Raw genomic sequence first — 18,213 nt, 5'->3', positions numbered from 1 at the left:
TAGTATAATTAGTGTTTGTAGTCTCATTTTCTTATTAATTATTATAGTAATAATTATATAATCATATAATCATATATATAATTCTATTATAACACATAATGTGCGAAAATATATTTTAGTCAAAATGATCGGGACGCAATTGTTAACGTTAGTTTCGAGACGCGGCTACTCTCGGGTTAATCTTCGAGTATAGTGTGGTTATTCTGGAATATCTTTCTCGCGTGAGAAAGTGCTTATTTTTCTTTGAGTTTAGGGGCCCTATTCTTGAACAAATAATATAATACGCATCATTTTCGCATACGAAAATGACAGTTTCTTGATTGTAATTGGTCGATTGTACGGAATTATTTTCATATAGAAAATAACAATATACAATCGATCAATCACAATCGAGAAACTGTCATTTTCGTATGCGAAAATTATTCGTATATGTTCAAAAATAGGGTCCCTGATCTTGTTTTTATCTGATACGACTGCCGGATAAATTGAATTCTAATTTCAGTCATTGCGGAATCTGACAGATTATCCACAATTGAATTATAGAGACTACGGTCCACTTCAAGCTACAAATGTTTCGAAACATTTTTTGATTGGTCAGTTAGTAAAATTCTTTCTTCCGATTGGATTCAATCGAAAGTTTCGAAGCATTTATAGTGGACCAAACCCTAAAACTACTTGAATGGACATCTCGAAATACACTCGTTATTCATTTTTTTGTTAAATTCTGTCATTATTGCAGCTTATCTCTCTCATCCTTCGATATATTCCTCGCCAATAATGAATTGCCTCTGTCATCGCGAATTGCAATTATGAGTCTGATAAAATAAACGATATTTAGAAAGAGCCCAGGCACGAGAGAGCGTACCCCTCTTTCTAAATATCGTTTATTTTATTTTGTTTGTATAAAATGCGAATATTTAACGACAAATTTACTTGATTATCGAATCATTCCGTAAGAAAAACGAGAGAAAAATATAATAGAGAACGCGACGAAGTTCTGTCAATCGCGATTACGGTCACAAAGTATCAATTAATTTTACTCTAATTATATAAATTAAAGCTAAAAAAAGGCGAACATCAGTGCAAGTTTTCAGGCGCAATAAAAAATTCTTAGCGCTAATAGTTTAATAAATACAATTAAAATTGTTTATTTTATTTATTCGAAGCAATACAAGTATGCCTTCCTCTTTTCAAGGTCAGTTACTTTTGGATTTCCATGTCCAAATTGAATTAGTTCTTGCAGAAAGAGGCGATAGTCTCATATTAGACGTTGAAGATACAACATGCTTAATTCTCGTGTGATAAAATATATATAATCATAACAAACCCGGATAAATTTCAAATCTACGTTAATTGCGGAAATGCGTTTAATAATGAAATTATCATTTTTCTGTGCACTAATTCATTTTGGACGTGGAAATCCAGAAATGACTGATTTTGAAAAGAGAGCGAAAGGCATATTAAGTAACTTGAATTTTCATTGAGGAAAATTCCAAAGGGAGAAATGATTAAACAAATTAAGTAAACAATTTTAATTGTATGTATTAAAATATGTTAAAAGTTTCTTTATTGCACTTGACAACTGCAACTCTCATTAGTACTCTTAAGATTTAACTGTTATTTGGAAAGCCCTTCCTAAATTTTATTTAATTATATAAAGATATATTTTTTGTCATTATTATAGCGCAATTGATAAATCACAATATATCACTCATTATTATTTTATCATATTATTTAGATTAATTAGTTTTTAGTAAATTTATTTAAAATATTAAATAAAACATTATTCTTGATCTTTATTTATATAAACTTTGTATTGCATTGCAGAACGATTTGATTTTCTATATCGTCTGATAAAAGCTATAATTATGAGCCGTGAAAACAACGTAAAAATTTTCAACGTTACTATACCTTCACAGAATAATCTCTGCTATATAATCTGCAATATCGATCCAAGGACGATCTCTTAATTTACTCCAATTATTGCAGAAACAAGATTAAATGCGAGTATGTATTGATCATTATCGTCGTAGCACATCGTTCCGAATTCGAAAAAGTCGAAATGTATCAATTCCATTGATACATTTTGCGGATTAAAAAAGTCCTGGAAGTAAATACTTTGATCCAATTAAGTTCGTATCGATTCAAAGAAAAATGTCGATTTTTCAGACAATTTCTTCGAGAAACTCCTCAGGCGATGGCTGCTCCGATATGGATATCTGAGGAAAACAATCTCAATTGTCTGTACGTCGCCACAAAGGATTTTTTGGAAAGCCATACCTTTCGGAAACATTGTGACGCTCTTAACATAAAGATGATACGTGCTCATAGAGACCGTATACTCTAAAAAATAGGTGTGTGTGTGTGTGTGTGTGTGTGTGTGTGTGTGTGTGTGTGTGTGTGTGTGTGTGTGTGTGTGTGGTGTGTGAGTTGTGCGATGTTTGTATAATTTTTGTTCATATAGTATACTTTTATTCCAAAGAACGTCTTCCTAAGAACGTTTAGGATGTTAGAACGTTTTTAGAACGTTCTGTAGAACATCACTTGGAGATATGTACAAGCATATGTTAATATAAACACCAATATGGATTTAACGACATGGATACGTATTCACTAGCAAAAATATAAATCGTAAATCGAATACAAGGGGAAAATAATAAAAGCAAAAAGAAACTTTTCTGCCATTCTCTTCTCACATTCGATTTATACTTCAATTTTTATTTTCACCAGAGCAATACCGTGATCATACAGCGCAAATATCTTAAAGATGTCCAATCCTGAGAACGTTTTTACATTCTTTGAGAGTCCGAAGACGTTCCCAGAATAAAATGGTTCTTAGATAAAGTATCATATGGAATGATTTCAAACTCATGGTGTTAAATTCGCTCTATGTTGGTGTTTATGTACATATCAACTTCAATACAATGAGAATTTTATTAAACACTCATATATTAAATCTATACGGCATTGATGTTTATATTAACATTAAGACGGTGTAAAATATATTTAATTCTCCTGGTGTTATCCACATCCATATTTTTTTAAAATATAATTTTACTCTGTTCTCAAAATCAAAGTTATTCATTGATATCGACATGCAAATGTTGTAGATGGATCCACTCAATCCTCGTCCGGATATTTATAAGATGTGTCTACGTTACACGGTGGAACACAGGCTAGCACCTCAGTGGAACAAAGTCGGATCGTACCTCGTTGAGGGACAAGATTTTCTTAGCTCAACGGGAAGTGTCAACGCGATCAAGTTGAATATCGAATATTCGCAGTACAATCACTGATTTTACAGATAATATCACTAAATATGCCTTATAAGTTTTTATATATGTAAAGGTTTTTTTAACACAAAAAATAACTTACTCTTTAAAATTTTTAGGGTTAATTGTCACTGAAGAATAAAATCTCGACTCTTAAAGATTAAAAACTGAGCCAATTTTTTTCAAGACTGACTCAATTTTCACTGTAGAGTGAGATTTTCAAAGAATTTAGCTATATAAAAGAATAATTTAAATTAACTAAATAGATAATTGTAAATTGATAATTGTAGATAACAGGGCTAAATTTCAAGTGGAGACTGTAAATTTAAAAATTCCTTTCCTAAGATTAAATACCTTGCAACATGCAAGTATAGATTCAGTATATATTCTACCAAGGTAAGAGATAATGCAAAAATTTTGTTATTAATAATATAAATTATTTTATATAACTTATTATACTATTATTATATACAATTAATTATATAAGCATAGTTATTGCATAATAATAACTCCATAAATACTTATTCGTAGTTTGAAAGAGGGAACCGTGTTGAGCGAATCGAAAGAAATTCAGGAAAAGCACTTATTCAAAAATTACGAGGATATGCGCACATATTGGAAAAATATGGTGAGAATTTGTTTATAATTTAAAACTAATATTAATATTAAAACTAATATTACTCAAACTCAATTTTATTGATTTTGTATCATATATTATTCTTGTTAAAATAAAAATTAATTAAGTATGTACAAAGAATAATTGATTATTCGGAAATAAATTCGATAAGATTATTTTTTAATATTATTAATTGCCAAGTATAATTATGAACAATATCAATTGTAACAGTTGTTCTCTTTTAGCATAATTACATATTACCAGATCACGAAAAAGGACTCTTATATTACGAAATCCAATTCGATTACATCAAGGAAGGAAAACGGTGTTTCTCCGTTCGCTCATATCCTGAAACGTGCCTAACAATAGAACGTCTAAATATTTCTCCGTGCGATCCGATTTTTACAATTGACACATTTGAAGAAGACTTAAGGAAAAGAGTGAGGGAATTATGCGGACAGCAATTGAACGTTATACGCGAGGAAGTGAGAACACTGCATATCTTATCTACTTTCATTTTTATTTTTAATAAATTTTTCAATTGAAACTAATAATTTTAGTAATTATTAAATTAGTATTTATTTCTTTTTTATAAAATAATATTTTAATTATTATTACTTACAATAATAAATATATAATTAAGAGAAACAAATTTTTACATAACGTATTAATTAATTTATTATAGAAAGAGAGAGAGATATTGGCTATTGTATTGTTCTAAAATTAGATTAAATCGATATGTTTGGCTATACTAACTGCATAACTTATTAATATATAACTTTCATAGAATACATATCAAGCAGCTGCAAAAAAGAAATATTTACTTTTAAGATTAAAATATTTTATTATTATCTCTATTTTTTAAACACAAAGATGTTTTAATTTTAAATTTTTTCAATAAATAAAACACTATGTGTTTGGATTTAAAACACTAAAACTTTAAAAATGGAGACAAGAATAAAACGTTATTTTTTTTATAGCGTGTATAGCTGGTATATCGATGTTACCATCAATTGACAGATTTTCTTCAACCTGTACACAGGATTTGGTACACAGTCAAGTAATTTTAACAACAAGATGCCTTTTCGAAAATTTGATTTCTCCAATATTTCCCTATGTATTAGAAAACCACCCCTATTTATTAAAAAACCACCCCTATTTATTAGAAAACGATTATCGCCACCAAGGATTAATAATTCACTTATGCAAGATTGATTATGATAATATTGCGACGATATCATACGACGCTGATAGTGCTACGACGAGCAAATCAATTGTACAGATAAATGAAGAAAAGTCGCATCTTAAGCAAAAAAAATCAAAACCTGAGAACAAAATTCTTGTGCAGGTAAATATATAAACTTATAACAACTTTTTTACTTAATAACTTTTACTTAATAACAAAACAATTAATGATATTATATTAAAGGAACTGGAAGAATAATCTAAAAAGAAGAAACCTAAAATATAAAGTTTAAGTTAAAGGAACAGTTGTTAGGAATTTTTAAGAAAATATTCCCACTATTTGCCATCTCAAATAACAATTATTATTATTCGTTTAAAAATCTAAAACACAATATTGTATAACTTATAAGATGTTATCTTGACAAGATCTTATCTTGATAAGAAAATTGATAAGAAAATGTTCTTGATGATATAATTAGAGAATCAATTTTAGATCAGAATAAAATAAAAGAAAAAATAAATTAAAGTTATAAGTTATAAAGTTAATTCCATTATAAGTAGTAAATTATTTATATCTGAGAATAAACAGAAAAAAACGTAATATATTATACATTCCGTGACTCAAACAGCAACAAATTGTATCAATTAATAAATAAAAAAGATCAAATATTAATATGTTTTATGATTAATGCATTCCTTTATTGCCTCCAGCAAATCGCGTCTATCTTTTTCGTGCTCAATACCGATCTCTATCAAATCGTTATCCATAAGTGTTAGAAATAAGTCAAAGTCTACCTAAAATAAAATAAAATAGATCGCATATACTTAAAAATTATGCTAATAAACATATATTAATTATAATTGCAAAAAGAAACACTATCATTGTACACTCTCTAACAACTCTAATATACATTCTTTCAACATACTTCCTGTTCAAGAAATATAGGGATGTGTTGACTCAATCCGAAGCGTTTCAATACCATGATCATTTTCGTCTGTGGCCAATTCAAAAGCATTCCCTTCGGTGGCGTTTTGCAACGCGGTGGTGTTGGGGTATTTTCGCCAAATACATTCTCCTCGTTAACATCAGGGGGTACGTTAGGCGATTTGACAGGGCTGAATTCGGGTGTGAATCCCAGAGTGACGTTAAAATTGCACGAGAGATTCTTTATGTCGAGATCGACAGGTCGTACTGATTGTAATCTATAAAAACCGAATTTGTTTCATTAAATATTATCTTGAAATAAAATATTGAAATTAAATATATTAAATATATATCTAAGAAATATTATTTTAACAGACATTTGTAGAGAAAGTATTCTGCCTTCAATAAATAATTACTAAATTTGTAATTGCCTTTCTACCTTTGAAATCCAGTTGGAGATGATTCAAGCTCATCCTCGTCTGTCGCCGAACTCTTTTTCAAATTATTTTCATCGTTCGCATTTTCATTTAAGGAAACGTCTGATTTTTTTATAAGACTGTCCTTTTCAAAATCTGCTTTTGGAAACGTGAACACATCATAGGTTAAATTTGGTGATATTCTGCTAATTTGCTTATCGGATTCTACCGCAAATCGTAACAAATGCAGCTTGAGTTTTTCTCCTTTATTTTCGTCATCATTTGAAATAGAACGATCTTCTGTCGTATTGTTGATATTTTTTTCACTTATGATTTCGATGTTATCTGATGTATCATTCCAATAATCATCTATGGCCATTTCTTCGTTCGCCAGAGTGGCTATTTCCGGTACTGTGGAATGCTTCATCATAATACGAGTGTACCCATCTGCGCTTAATACATGAATTTCTTTAGACATAGTTTCTTTGCGTTTTACATAAAAGATAGATAAAGGAAAAAATAGCAAGCATAAAAAATACAATCGGCAAAAATAGATAATATTTTTCTTAATATGGTCTAATTTTGTGATGTAGTAGAAAATTAAACTGTAGCGTTTATCAAATTTTTAGTTATGATAAAAAATATTCTAAAATATCTTTAAATATTTTTATTTTTTCTTCAGTTTAGATTGATGTTTTTTATTAAATTTTTATAATTCTTAGTACGCATAATGAATCATTCGTATCTATTAATTTTTAACACTTACGAGTATATAAAAATTATTAAGTGATTTTTACGTATTCTGTAACATCTTTAAAATGTATTTGTAAAATAATGCAATATTGAAAAAAAGAATAGAGAGCGTTAGATGCTCCTAGTATTTTAAAGAAAAGAAAGTGCAGGAACGAATGATTCAATCGTGTGTATTAAGGATTAATTATATATAATCATAATTCTCTCTCAATCTCTCTTTTTATCACGATAAATATATTTATCAATTTTGCATAACACAATTGAAGAAATGGATGATAACTGTAAGCTTTATATTACATAAGTCATAAATAAATTGATTGAGGAATTTTTATATAAAAAAAATCATCTAACTGGTAGTCGAAGACGGCATGCCTAATTCCAACAATCTTAAGAACAATTCCTTGTCGTTCTTCATGGCAGCCACGCATAATGGAGTAATGTCATCGTTAGCTGTGTTTGCTAACGCGTCCGGACAGGCGTTGTACACTGTTTCGAACATCTCCTTACTGATCGCAGCAGCTAATCCAAGGACCGACATGCCTACAGTAATTAAAATAGAAAGAAAAAATTCTATTTAAAATAGCGTCACAACACCGCGTTGTCAGTTTCTTATTTCAAAATTTTTTATTTTAATATTTAATTTGGTAATATGACTTTTACAAAATAATTTATTTTTTAAAGCTTTATAACAAAATCTTTAATTAATCATCTTAAAATTTTCATTTGGATATCAAGAATTATTAATCTGTAATCGTAATTATTTGCTTGCTTACCAAGATAAGTCATTTGATTAACGTCGGAGTTTCTCTCTAAAAGCAATTTCACAGTGTCGATATTTCCATTACGAATTGCTTGCATCAATGGGGTCCATCCAAATTTATTCTTTCTATCTATGACACGGCAGTTCTCCTTCTGGTTCAAAATTTCTCTTACAATACCGAGACAACCGTTCGCCGCGCTTATGTGCAGCAGATTCTCATCATAATTATTTACAGCGTTCAAAGTGTATCCTTCAAGAAAATTTATACAAGTTTATTAACATCTTAATTAACATCTTAAGTTTCGTCGTTACTGAAGCCGATCATGCATATTTTCTTTAAAAAAAAAAAGAAATTGAAGCCAATTCACGCGTTTCAGTAAAGATACATGAACTTTTATAAATTAATCAAAATTTACGTATCGAAATATATATTACAAATAATTATTTTAAGTATTTGTCATTAAATAAAAAATATAATAATTAATTAAAAATTATACTTTGCTAATTGATATAATTAAGGAGAACCTTGTTTCTGCATCGCTGCGATGACTTGCGCCTCCACAACTTTTTTAGCACTATCGTACGACTCTGGTTTTAACATTTTTTCTCTTTCGATTCTTATCAAGCGCACTAAAAAATTTCATTTACAACAATTGAATTAATAACTTTCTCTCTAAACAGTAAAACCCAATTAAATCTCATAACTCGTTATATTCTGAAGAAATTTGTTGTTACGTTTATATTTATTAAACAAATTATTATAACACTTAGACATATTTAGAAAGCAGTTCTGACTTCGCTAATTGTCCAGATAACACTGATCTCTATTATTGACTAAATATTGTCATGTAATGTACGTCGCTTGCTGGTGAATGTTTTCTTTTTTTTCTAATGTTTTTTTCTAGTTATCAGAAAAAGTAGTGAAAGAGAATGATCTGTATGTATAGTACACAAAATCTGACGAAAAGGCATGCTAACAGTTTCATAATAAATCTATTATGCCATGTCGATGTAAAAAGCTCATAAACGTCCCAGTGACTGGACATCTATGTCCGGAAATTTACACAAAATTTATTATTATTAATTTCAAATGCTTTTTTGACTACAGTATTATATAATTAATTGTAATCAAAGATAACAAATTATAATATTATATTTTAGAAAACGTTTTTGAGTTGAGTAATAATAAGCTAAATAAATAAAGTTTGTGTAAATATCCGGATATAGATACATGTTCGGTCACTGAAATGTTTATTTTATTATTAAACAAAATTGGATATAATTAAATCTTCCATAAAGTGAAACCAAAATTATTATAAAATTATTAATAGCAAGCTTTAATATATTGCTTTTCAAGGAGAAATTTTTTAATTTTCTTACAGTTTTTAATTTCATTTAATACAGAAGAGCTCGATAGAAAAACATTTTATTTAAATCCAATCTAATAAAAATGCACTTTATTATTAAATAGACAGAAAAAGAGACAGCTGAGAGAGAGAGAGAGAGAGAGAGAGAGAGAGAGAGAGAGAGAAAGAGAGAGAGAGTCTAGATATAATTAAAGATATAGATATTATCGACTAATATAATTTTATCTACTGTTGATATAAACATCCTAACCGATCGTCTATAATGATAAAAATAATTTTAAATAAAATTCAAACATACACAATATAATAATATAAATCTATAATATCTCTTGGTGAAAATTTTCCTCAAAATTTTGATACAAATTTGAATTTTTTAAAAAATATTAAAAAAATCGAATCTATAAACATTTTTTAAATAATGTCAATTCTGATATATTCTGAGATCCTAAGATTTTTCATTCTATAACTATTTTGAAAAGATATCTTTAATTTTTCAAATTTTATAAGATTTTATTAGAAAAAATAAAATGAGAATTCTTAAAAATCTTAGAATATTTCAGAATAATGAAGAATTCTAGAAGAAATGTGGACTTTTTCAGCACTTCTGAAAAGTAGTATTCTAATTTGTATAAAAAAATCTAAAAAATTTTTTTTAAAGAGATAAAATTATTTAGAGATTTTGAAAAATTCTGAGAAAAATTTTCAACAGTTATCTATAAAATATCATATAACAATAATAAATTATCAAATTAATTTATGACACTAGTCAATATATTTAAATTTTCATACAACTTTTAGCATTAATATATCTTATTCAATTACAGATCATCAATCGAGATTCCATATAATTGAGAAAATAAAATTAAAAATGAAAGAAACTGTCGAATATGCTGAATCAGGTATTGAGTCACTTTATCGTAGCTATTTATTTTCAGAGAGCCACATTTGCTCGACGGATGGATTAATTAGGAACGCTCAACGCAGTATAATGAAATGCGTGACGTGACGGCTCGCACCGCCCGGGCAGGGCCACTCGAAGACTTGGAGGTCCCTCTGGCGGTATCTTTCCCAAGCGGAGAGGTCCATCGGGTGTACTGGATACGCTCCGGGATATGCTACGTATCGCGCCGCCTTGGGGTTAACTGCGATTCTACTGTGCATCGCCGTCAAGGTATATCGCCGATGTTCGTCGATGATGAGAGACGGGATATGGCGAGCAGCTCCGACCGTGAGAACCGTCCAATCGTAGGAAGAGTGCTCGAGGTCGCGACGACCCTCGGGAACACTGCACACCCGCGCACCGTCTCGCCTTCCCGTCTCTCTCGTGAGAGCCGTCTGACCTGTAAAAAAATCGCACTGTCAAGAGATATGTATCTTTAATGTAGATTCGCGAGATTCAATCCTTGAGGTCACTTTCAGATGAACCGCACAGTTGCGATATGGAATGCTGTCGTTTAGACAGATATGCAGAGACATATGTCTTAAACATATCCCGCGACATGACACTTGTTTGCATCTCATTGATATTCATGTGATGCAAGCTGCGAATTGTAGCTCTTGACGTTACTTGTATAAGATGTTTACATTTTCCGAGTCAGATCGTACTGGAAAGCCTTCTAGTATACTGTAGAGATAATTCTGTTAATATTTATTTTCATTTGCAGGAGGAAGAGGAGTAGGAAGAAGAGGAGAAGGAAGATCTTATAATATATCCAGCCATTCGTTTCTAAACAGAGACGATTAACAATGACTGGAGATAGACTGCGATTATTATAATACAATTTTATCTATATTGAGACTAAGGTTTGTTTGATATTTGACAAGTCTTATCATATTCATGATGCAATGTATACCTTGAAGCATCCAAACAATTTTTTCAGATCTGCCTTTTCCTCCATTATGCTGGTTCTGGGAGTATTTACTTCAATTGGAAATCGCTCAATTTCAGTAGATATATTCATTAATCGTGGACGAATTCCTTATATATTTTTTGCATAAGAACAAAAAAGGCATAAAAACAAAATGGTGATAGATTAGTGATGTGCCTTTGTCTTTGGTATTTCAATTTTACTATGACAGTAAGTACAATATTAAGAAGAATTCGACTAGTTAAATCATTTCTTCTGATCATCCTATTTATGGGATAGCATTTAAAAAGTTTTTTCTCCATATGTATATAGAATCTATTAAAAAATTGAAAAGATGTTTCATATGGAGAGAAAAATTAGAAAGTTGATAAATAAATATTTATTATTTTAATTTTTCTCTCCATATAAATACTCCATATGGAGCGTTTTTTCAAATTTTAAATAATAATACAGAAATAGAATGATGAGAAGAAATTTTTAGAAATAGTATAATGATCTTAAAGTTTAATATTCACGACAAAATTGATATTTTTTTTTTATAGGGAATGTCTTGACATATTTCAAAGGAAAAAAGTATATGTGATAAATATAAATTTCTTGATTGTACAGCTATACATACAAAAGATGGATAGCTCCGAGTACGAAATGGTCAGAAACATGACTCTTCTCTTCTTTTTTGAACGATTGATGGACAAAGGTGGTCCACGTACATTACACGACCTAAGTTGCCAGTTCGGGGCTAAAGGATTCACGAAGGAAATGCGTCAAATAGCGGGAGGTTCGCAAAGTGGCCTTAAGAAATTTCTAGCGCAGTATCCGGCACTTTTTCTGATCGACGGCGAGTATGTATCCGTCAATACATTTCAACCAATCGTGGAAGAAGAGAGCGGAAATAAATCGGGTAAACGCGACTATGCCCGCGAGGCCGTAGAATACTTTACTAATAAGCTATTACAATATGGAGTAGGTACCGAGGTGCCTATTAAAAGTCTCTTGGGCCATCGATCGCAAGCCTCGCCGGAAGTCAGGCATATATCCGGTCAGCACTATAAAGAATTTCGTGATTTTCTCATGAAGTATCCCGATGCGTTCGTAGTCAGCGAAGATAATGTAATATTGAAACAATATGAAGGTATGAAGCCGGAGCCCTTTCATGAACTGGAGCCAGATATTCCGATAGATCCGGACGTCACGGCGAAACTATTGGACTTTTTCTGTATATGCATCGAGCAAAAGGGTCCGATTCTTATAGATCAGTTATTTAATATGGTCAATGAGAAATTTTCCCACGAAAACTGGACGAGTATATTCAAGACGTCGCAGGATCTGTCTACTTTCATAAAAATATTCCCAGACGCTTTTCACGTGCAAACGAATCTGGTGACGTTGATAAGCCGACCGAAATCTTCCGTGATGGAACCTGCAGTCGCGAAAACAAAGATTTCAAGCGGCCATCAACGCAATCAGAGTAATAATGTAGCTCACACAAACAATGTGGTGCCGATTATTCCGCCGAGCAAGATCCAACTCACTCAATCACCTCTGGATCAATTGGAAAGTGTCTGCAATAACACCACATCTCAACCTAATTCGTTACAGAACGCGTGCACATCACCTGCTGTTGAAAGCAATAATAATTCACCGCCCGTGAGTTTGCAGCAGCAGTCTCTGAAACAGAGATTTAATACGATCGTTATGAGAACTCTGGCAGATAACACAGAACGAGATCGCAGTCTGCAAGCCGCCCAGATGGGCGACGCGTGGAAATTGAAGGTATTACAGCAGACCAAGGTGATAGCGACTTTGCGGGAAAGTCTTCAAGTTACAGAAGATATAATAAATCCTCGAAAGCCTCCGCCTGACGGCAAGGTAGTCATTTCTTTTGATTGCGAGGGCATAAATCTTGGTGTTAGAGGACAGCTGACTCTTGTACAAATCGGTACAATGAGCGGTCAAGCGTATGTATTCGATTTGGTCACGTGCCCGGGCCTCATTCAAGCTGGTGGTCTCCAGAAGCTATTGGAACATCCTCATGTTACTAAGGTAAAAATATACAACAATATATGATAAAAATACATACAGATATTAATTTATAAAGAATCTTCGAATATATAAACTTGTGTTCATTTTTGCAGGTGATTCATGATTGTAGAAATGACAGTGTCAATCTATACAATCAATTTAATATTACGTTAACGAATGTTTTTGACACACAGGTACTTAATGTCCTTTTTTTTATATAGAAATAACGTATCATCATAAATGTAATATGAAATGGCAATCTTTTATAGGCTGCGCACGCAGTGCTTCAGTTTCAAGATACGGGGAAGCCTGTATACAAAGTTAAAAATGTTAATTTGAACACTTTGTGCGATCATTATGGTGCTCCGTGTAATCCGCTAAAGGAACAATTGAAAAATATTTATCGTAAGGATCAACGTTATTGGTCTCGACGACCTATTACTCGCGAGATGCTAATTTATGCGAGTAGCGATGTTTTAAGTCTCGTACCTCAAGTTTATAATGCTATGTCTAGGTGTGTTATCTTATTCGTAATTTTCTCGTAAATAATTAATTCTTCTCATGAATAATAGATTAGTACAAATAATTTTGTTTGTTATTGACAGACTTATAAAGTCGGAACAAGAAAGTCTTTTTGCAGAGCTTTGCGAAGAACAGATTCAAATGCACATAAGACCGGCAATTGTAAAAGCGCGTAAAAAGCAACGAAAGATTGCGACCGAATTATCAGATTTGAAAAAGAGAATGGAAGAAGCAACGAGTAAAAATATCGTACTAAGTAACCGTGAAATTCGGCTTCTTCGTTATTTGGATCTTACCGAAGATGAAAAGGAAAAGCTCAAAGGAAGTTATAAAGTTGCTAGAAAATTGGAAAAGCTAGAGAACATGGGCCAGGATAAAGTTGATAGCAGCGATGACGACGACGACGATAAAACGGATGATCATGAATATCAAAGTTTGGAAAGCTACACATCGGAAAATTCTCATTCTGGTAAAATATCACATTTAAGTTAAAAAAATCACTACTTAAAATTATAAAAAAAAAATATATATATTGTAAAAAATATATACATTTTATATAATTTTTAAAATTATGAAAATATGGATTTATATTTTTGGCAATTTTGTATGATAAGCATACTTTGAAGATCTAAAAATTAATTTTTAGGTGGCATATTGTCGCCACGGAACGCCGATACTCCAAGTCTAACGGAGTCAATGCAAATGATGGATGAAATACTCTCGGACGGTCGGATGGATAAACTGGAGAAGATTGAAAAACTGGAAGCCATACTGTCAGCTGTTACAAGCTCCGCGACTGACCAGCTTTCCCTCAACAATGCGGATTCATCGCCTATCAAATGCGTCTGTACGTGTCAAGAGGATAAGACCGACAGTCCGCGAACGGATCGTCAAGCTGGAACTAGTGTGGCTTGCCAAACGCTTAGCACAGGTGATATAGTATTTACTAGAGTGTTTGTCAGCGAAGAGGAAAAAGAACGAGTAAGATTATTGAATTCGCCAAAAAAGTAGGTATTACAGCTGCTGTGAAAGTAGAAAAGTTGCCATTTATAGGTTTTTTTATAAAAACGGAACAATTGCATAAAAGAATTAAGTAGTTGAAATTTATCTATTTTATGTAATATATATGACAAGATTCATAGAGCAGAACTGGCGAAACTCGAGTTTTCTGACATGTCTGCTACTTTAAAAAAAAAGTGTCTTAAATGGATAGGCCTTGTTGTACATGCCTTTCTAGATCTGACGATATAATCATCAGATTTTTGGAAAAGGATTATTAATTTTAATATGAGGAATTATCCGCTTGAAGATTATCTTTCTTTTACGAGTGTTTAAGAAAGACCGAATCGTTTTAGTTACAAAAGTAGTATCAAGTTATAAGCGCTAATAAGGTTTTATCAGCAAATTTTATGATTTTTAATATACAACTTGTGGCTTTTTATGTTTGCCTCGGGATTAAGATGCTAAAAAATTTTTTTTAATATTGTCTCTTTAGACAAAACATATACATATATGTACAAATATCAACAGAAGAATCATGTTTATAGGTAATGATTACTGATGCTCTTTTAATAGCGTTGCGAAATTAACAGAATGCATATCTCATGCTTGCGAAATATTTTTATGTATGAAGTACTGCATTAAAATCGCTAATTTTTTAGTTTTGTGGCCTAATTTATGTCACTTATCAGAAGGGACGAATTATCGGCAGTGATAGAGCATAACAGCAACTATCAAACAAATGCTTTTTCTTCACAGGATTTAAGCTTACGCACGCGAAATAAACTTATGCAGACTTCTTCCTTACATCGATTACAGATATAACTTATTTTCGTATATAGCTATACAAGTGCCAATTTAATATAGAACATATACAATAAATGGATTGATACATTTTATATTTCTATTTAATTACGTGCTTAATGAATAATTATGTCCGCACTTCCAATAAATGGTTAATAATCTGATAGTATTAAATAAGATAAACGCATTATTCGTGTCACATAGATCTGCATTTATATACTCTAATAACATATCATTAATAAATAAACTGCCAGAGAACATGGGGAAGTGACAATTTCGAGAGATCTAAATAAATCACTGTCATCGTAAATTGTCAGTGTTTTTAGTGCAATACTTTACACATGGACAGATAATATACATTTAATATCGATCATGTAATTCTTTTTTAATATTAAAAATACTACAAAGATATAGTAGCCGAAAGACAAATTAAGCGAATCATTGATACATTCTCATTTATTATTAATCGAGAGGCTCAACTAGTATCAAATTGTTCGACTATCTCGTATATACTATTCATAAAGTATGCTAGAAGCTACTGTAGTATATATATATATATCTATGTTTTTTTGATCTAATCAAAACGCCGATTAGCAATATTTTTTTATAAAAATTCTTGAGAACATGAGACAAGTACATCGGATGTATTTTAATGTAGATGTTTGATTATTATATTTCGTTATATTGAAAAGCAAAATAATAATACTAGAGACATCCTTATTGGTGGAGAATGCGTAACTGTGTTGTTACTAGAAAGTGCAAGTTTAGTTCATCGCAGAAATAATTTTGATATTTGAATTATTGTTCTGGCAATTATTTGCGTGCGTTTATATCAGAATAATTTTGCATGCGTTTATACTAATATGAATAATATCTTTGATATACAGAAATTTTATTTGTGAAATACTCACCTTCTATATACACATAAATTATATTTAGGACGAAAATTCAAGAGAATATAAATCTCTTATAAGAATGTATAATTATGCATCCTTAGGCTTGGGTTCAATTTTATTCATGTTGTGGTCTCTTGGATCTTTTTTTAATTCTTTAGTATATATTAAATTTTTATAAATATATAATTATTAATTATTAATTATATATTTATAAATTTTACACATACACAAATTTCTCTGTATATTGATAATCATTCATATTTTTATCCCTTGCACTCATATATTTATTTTCGGATAATTGCCTATGGGATTATTAAGAATTTAAAAAAAATTAATTCTTGTTAACTTAAATTATTAATGCATTGTTAATTGTGGATTCAAATATAAAAGAGAAAAATTATATTTTTACTTTTAGAAAATCAACAAAATTCAATTCAGTTTATAAATGAGATGAGTGCTGAGGATTAACAGAAGAATTGTATAATATTGTTTAATGATGATATAGTTTGCAGATTTATTGATTGGATTTTTGATATTTAGTTCGTCCTGATTTTCAGAAAAGAAAATGTCTTAATGCCATTCTTTTTATTTATTAATATGCATTTTCTTTTCTAATTATCTGGGTGATATTCAATTTTTACTAGCGATATTTTAAGAATGGACTAAAATGATATTATCTGAATTATTTTATAACGCATTTATATCAGTCGAATAGTAATTATATTAAAAAACAAGGAACGTTACAAAAATAATTATACGAAAGAATGCTGATCCATATAATTATTAACAATGACTAATTCGTTGCATACAGATGCGAAGTAAAGTCTAAAATGGATATACGTAATAAAGAATATTACAGAAAAAATTAACATGTTCCTTTATTTATCTATCCCAGCCATTTCTAGCTATTTAATTCTATATTGCATCTATATTGCATCTATATTTGCATATATGAAATATTCGAAAAGAAAAGAATACCAAAAATAACAAAAATATATTTTTTTTAATTATTAAAAATCAATATCTATAGAAAACTCATTTTACAAACATGAATAATATATAAGTGAAAGCATTACATTTATGACAAATTTTACAATTTTCTACACATGTATACAAATAAAGTACATGAATAAAAACATAATCTGCATGAATGTTTATAATCTTTATTTACAAAATATAATATGATTATCTATAAATTATTTACTTTTATTTTCACCAGTTAATTAAATGACAAATTATTTTTTTGAAATCATTAACAAATTATTTTTCTGAAATATTAAAAATAAATGTATCAAAATGTTTATACTTATAGACATATTTCTTTTAATACTATATCCATATCATACATTATCGAAAAGGGATTATAATTCGATTTGGTATAGTAAGTCTCATAAATGGAACAACATATGTCTCCATCGAAGTGCCTTTCAAGAAATATCTATTTGCATAGGTTGTATATCTTCTAAACATAATTTAAGTTCCAGCGAACTTATATTTTCATGTGACAATAAATTTATAACACCTGGAGGTATTTCACACGTCGAAAACATGTCGTAATATGATGACGGATGACAGATCGTCAGATGGATTACAGAAGTTTGCATCAAACATTACAATGACAGAGTTGCCAGCAATTAAAGTTTGTATTAATCGAAAAAACAAAATGTTTTCATTTTCCTCTTTAAGTATGGTAACACCTAATGACTTACGAGTATACAATACTTCTATCGTTTCATTTTCAATGTGTCCTTGTATACTTTCATAAAGATATGGAAATTTTATCCGTCTTTCTATTATAATTGTTAATA

General features: G+C 30.3%; 3 protein-coding genes and 1 pseudogene across 6 annotated transcripts; 2 read left to right on the top strand and 2 right to left on the bottom strand.

Moving 5' to 3' along the window:
- Positions 1 to 2,175: 2,175 nt before the first annotated feature.
- On the top strand, positions 2,176 to 5,450 carry LOC108694367. Of its 3 annotated transcripts, XR_001932075.1 has the most exons (8): positions 2,176 to 2,354; positions 3,111 to 3,283; positions 3,563 to 3,668; positions 3,804 to 3,900; positions 4,134 to 4,373; positions 4,869 to 4,948; positions 5,055 to 5,236; positions 5,318 to 5,450. XR_001932075.1 is itself a non-coding variant. In XM_018203795.1 (5 exons), the coding sequence occupies exons 3-5, from the start codon at positions 4,340 to 4,342 to the stop codon at positions 5,330 to 5,332; spliced, it is 417 nt and encodes a 138-aa protein (XP_018059284.1). In that variant the 5' UTR covers positions 3,530 to 3,668; positions 3,804 to 3,900; positions 4,134 to 4,339; the 3' UTR covers positions 5,333 to 5,450. The 3 variants fall into 3 exon arrangements, 1 of the variants encoding a protein (XP_018059284.1); XR_001932074.1 differs by having other exon boundaries at positions 4,869 to 5,236; XM_018203795.1 differs by lacking the exons at positions 2,176 to 2,354; positions 3,111 to 3,283 and having other exon boundaries at positions 3,530 to 3,668; positions 4,869 to 5,236.
- Positions 5,451 to 5,742: 292 nt separating this feature from the next.
- LOC108694382 (putative ankyrin repeat protein RBE_0220) lies at positions 5,743 to 8,528 on the bottom strand. Its single transcript, XM_018203811.1, has 6 exons — positions 8,453 to 8,528; positions 7,941 to 8,177; positions 7,519 to 7,707; positions 6,438 to 6,861; positions 6,000 to 6,276; positions 5,743 to 5,868 (listed from the first exon to the last, which is right to left on the bottom strand). Exons 1-6 carry the CDS (start codon positions 8,526 to 8,528, stop codon positions 5,743 to 5,745), a joined length of 1,329 nt encoding a protein of 442 aa, XP_018059300.1.
- Positions 8,529 to 11,306: 2,778 nt separating this feature from the next.
- On the top strand, positions 11,307 to 15,087 carry LOC108694298. Of its 2 annotated transcripts, none has more exons than XM_018203700.1 (6): positions 11,307 to 11,372; positions 11,705 to 13,205; positions 13,298 to 13,378; positions 13,454 to 13,698; positions 13,790 to 14,175; positions 14,353 to 15,087. In XM_018203700.1, the coding sequence occupies exons 2-6, from the start codon at positions 11,787 to 11,789 to the stop codon at positions 14,715 to 14,717; spliced, it is 2,496 nt and encodes an 831-aa protein (XP_018059189.1). In that variant the 5' UTR covers positions 11,307 to 11,372; positions 11,705 to 11,786; the 3' UTR covers positions 14,718 to 15,087. The 2 variants fall into 2 exon arrangements, with proteins under 2 accessions (XP_018059189.1, XP_018059188.1); XM_018203699.1 differs by having other exon boundaries at positions 11,333 to 11,372; positions 11,772 to 13,205.
- A 2,665-nt stretch (positions 15,088 to 17,752) lies between these two features.
- LOC108694228 overlaps positions 17,753 to 18,213 on the bottom strand; it is a 4,361-nt pseudogene continuing 3,900 nt past the window's right edge.

The sequence above is a fragment of the Atta colombica genome, unplaced genomic scaffold, assembly GCF_001594045.1.
Source record: "Atta colombica isolate Treedump-2 unplaced genomic scaffold, Acol1.0 scaffold12, whole genome shotgun sequence".
NCBI classification, from domain to species: domain Eukaryota; kingdom Metazoa; phylum Arthropoda; class Insecta; order Hymenoptera; family Formicidae; genus Atta; species Atta colombica.
Note: the sequence above shows the minus strand (reverse complement) of the source record. Positions and strands in the feature narration are given on the sequence as shown.

Excerpts from the sequence above, each read along its gene's own strand:
- LOC108694367 (XM_018203795.1), top strand. The coding sequence starts at position 4,340 with ATGCGGACAGCAATTGAACGTTATACGCGAGGAA. Across the intron at positions 4,374-4,868 it reads TGAACGTTATACGCGAGGAA|CGTGTATAGCTGGTATATCG; the intron begins GTGAGAACACTG and ends TTTTTTTTATAG.
- LOC108694382 (XM_018203811.1), bottom strand. The coding sequence starts at position 8,528 with ATGTTAAAACCAGAGTCGTACGATAGTGCTAAAAAAGTTGTGGAGGCG. Across the intron at positions 8,178-8,452 it reads CGCAGCGATGCAGAAACAAG|GATACACTTTGAACGCTGTA; the intron begins GTTCTCCTTAAT and ends ATTTTCTTGAAG. Across the intron at positions 5,869-5,999 it reads CTATATTTCTTGAACAGGAA|GTAGACTTTGACTTATTTCT; the intron begins GTATGTTGAAAG and ends ATTTTATTTTAG.
- LOC108694298 (XM_018203699.1), top strand. The coding sequence starts at position 11,334 with ATGTGCCTTTGTCTTTGGTATTTCAATTTTACTATGACA. Across the intron at positions 11,373-11,771 it reads ATTTCAATTTTACTATGACA|CTATACATACAAAAGATGGA; the intron begins GTAAGTACAATA and ends TTGATTGTACAG. Across the intron at positions 13,379-13,453 it reads CGAATGTTTTTGACACACAG|GCTGCGCACGCAGTGCTTCA; the intron begins GTACTTAATGTC and ends AATCTTTTATAG.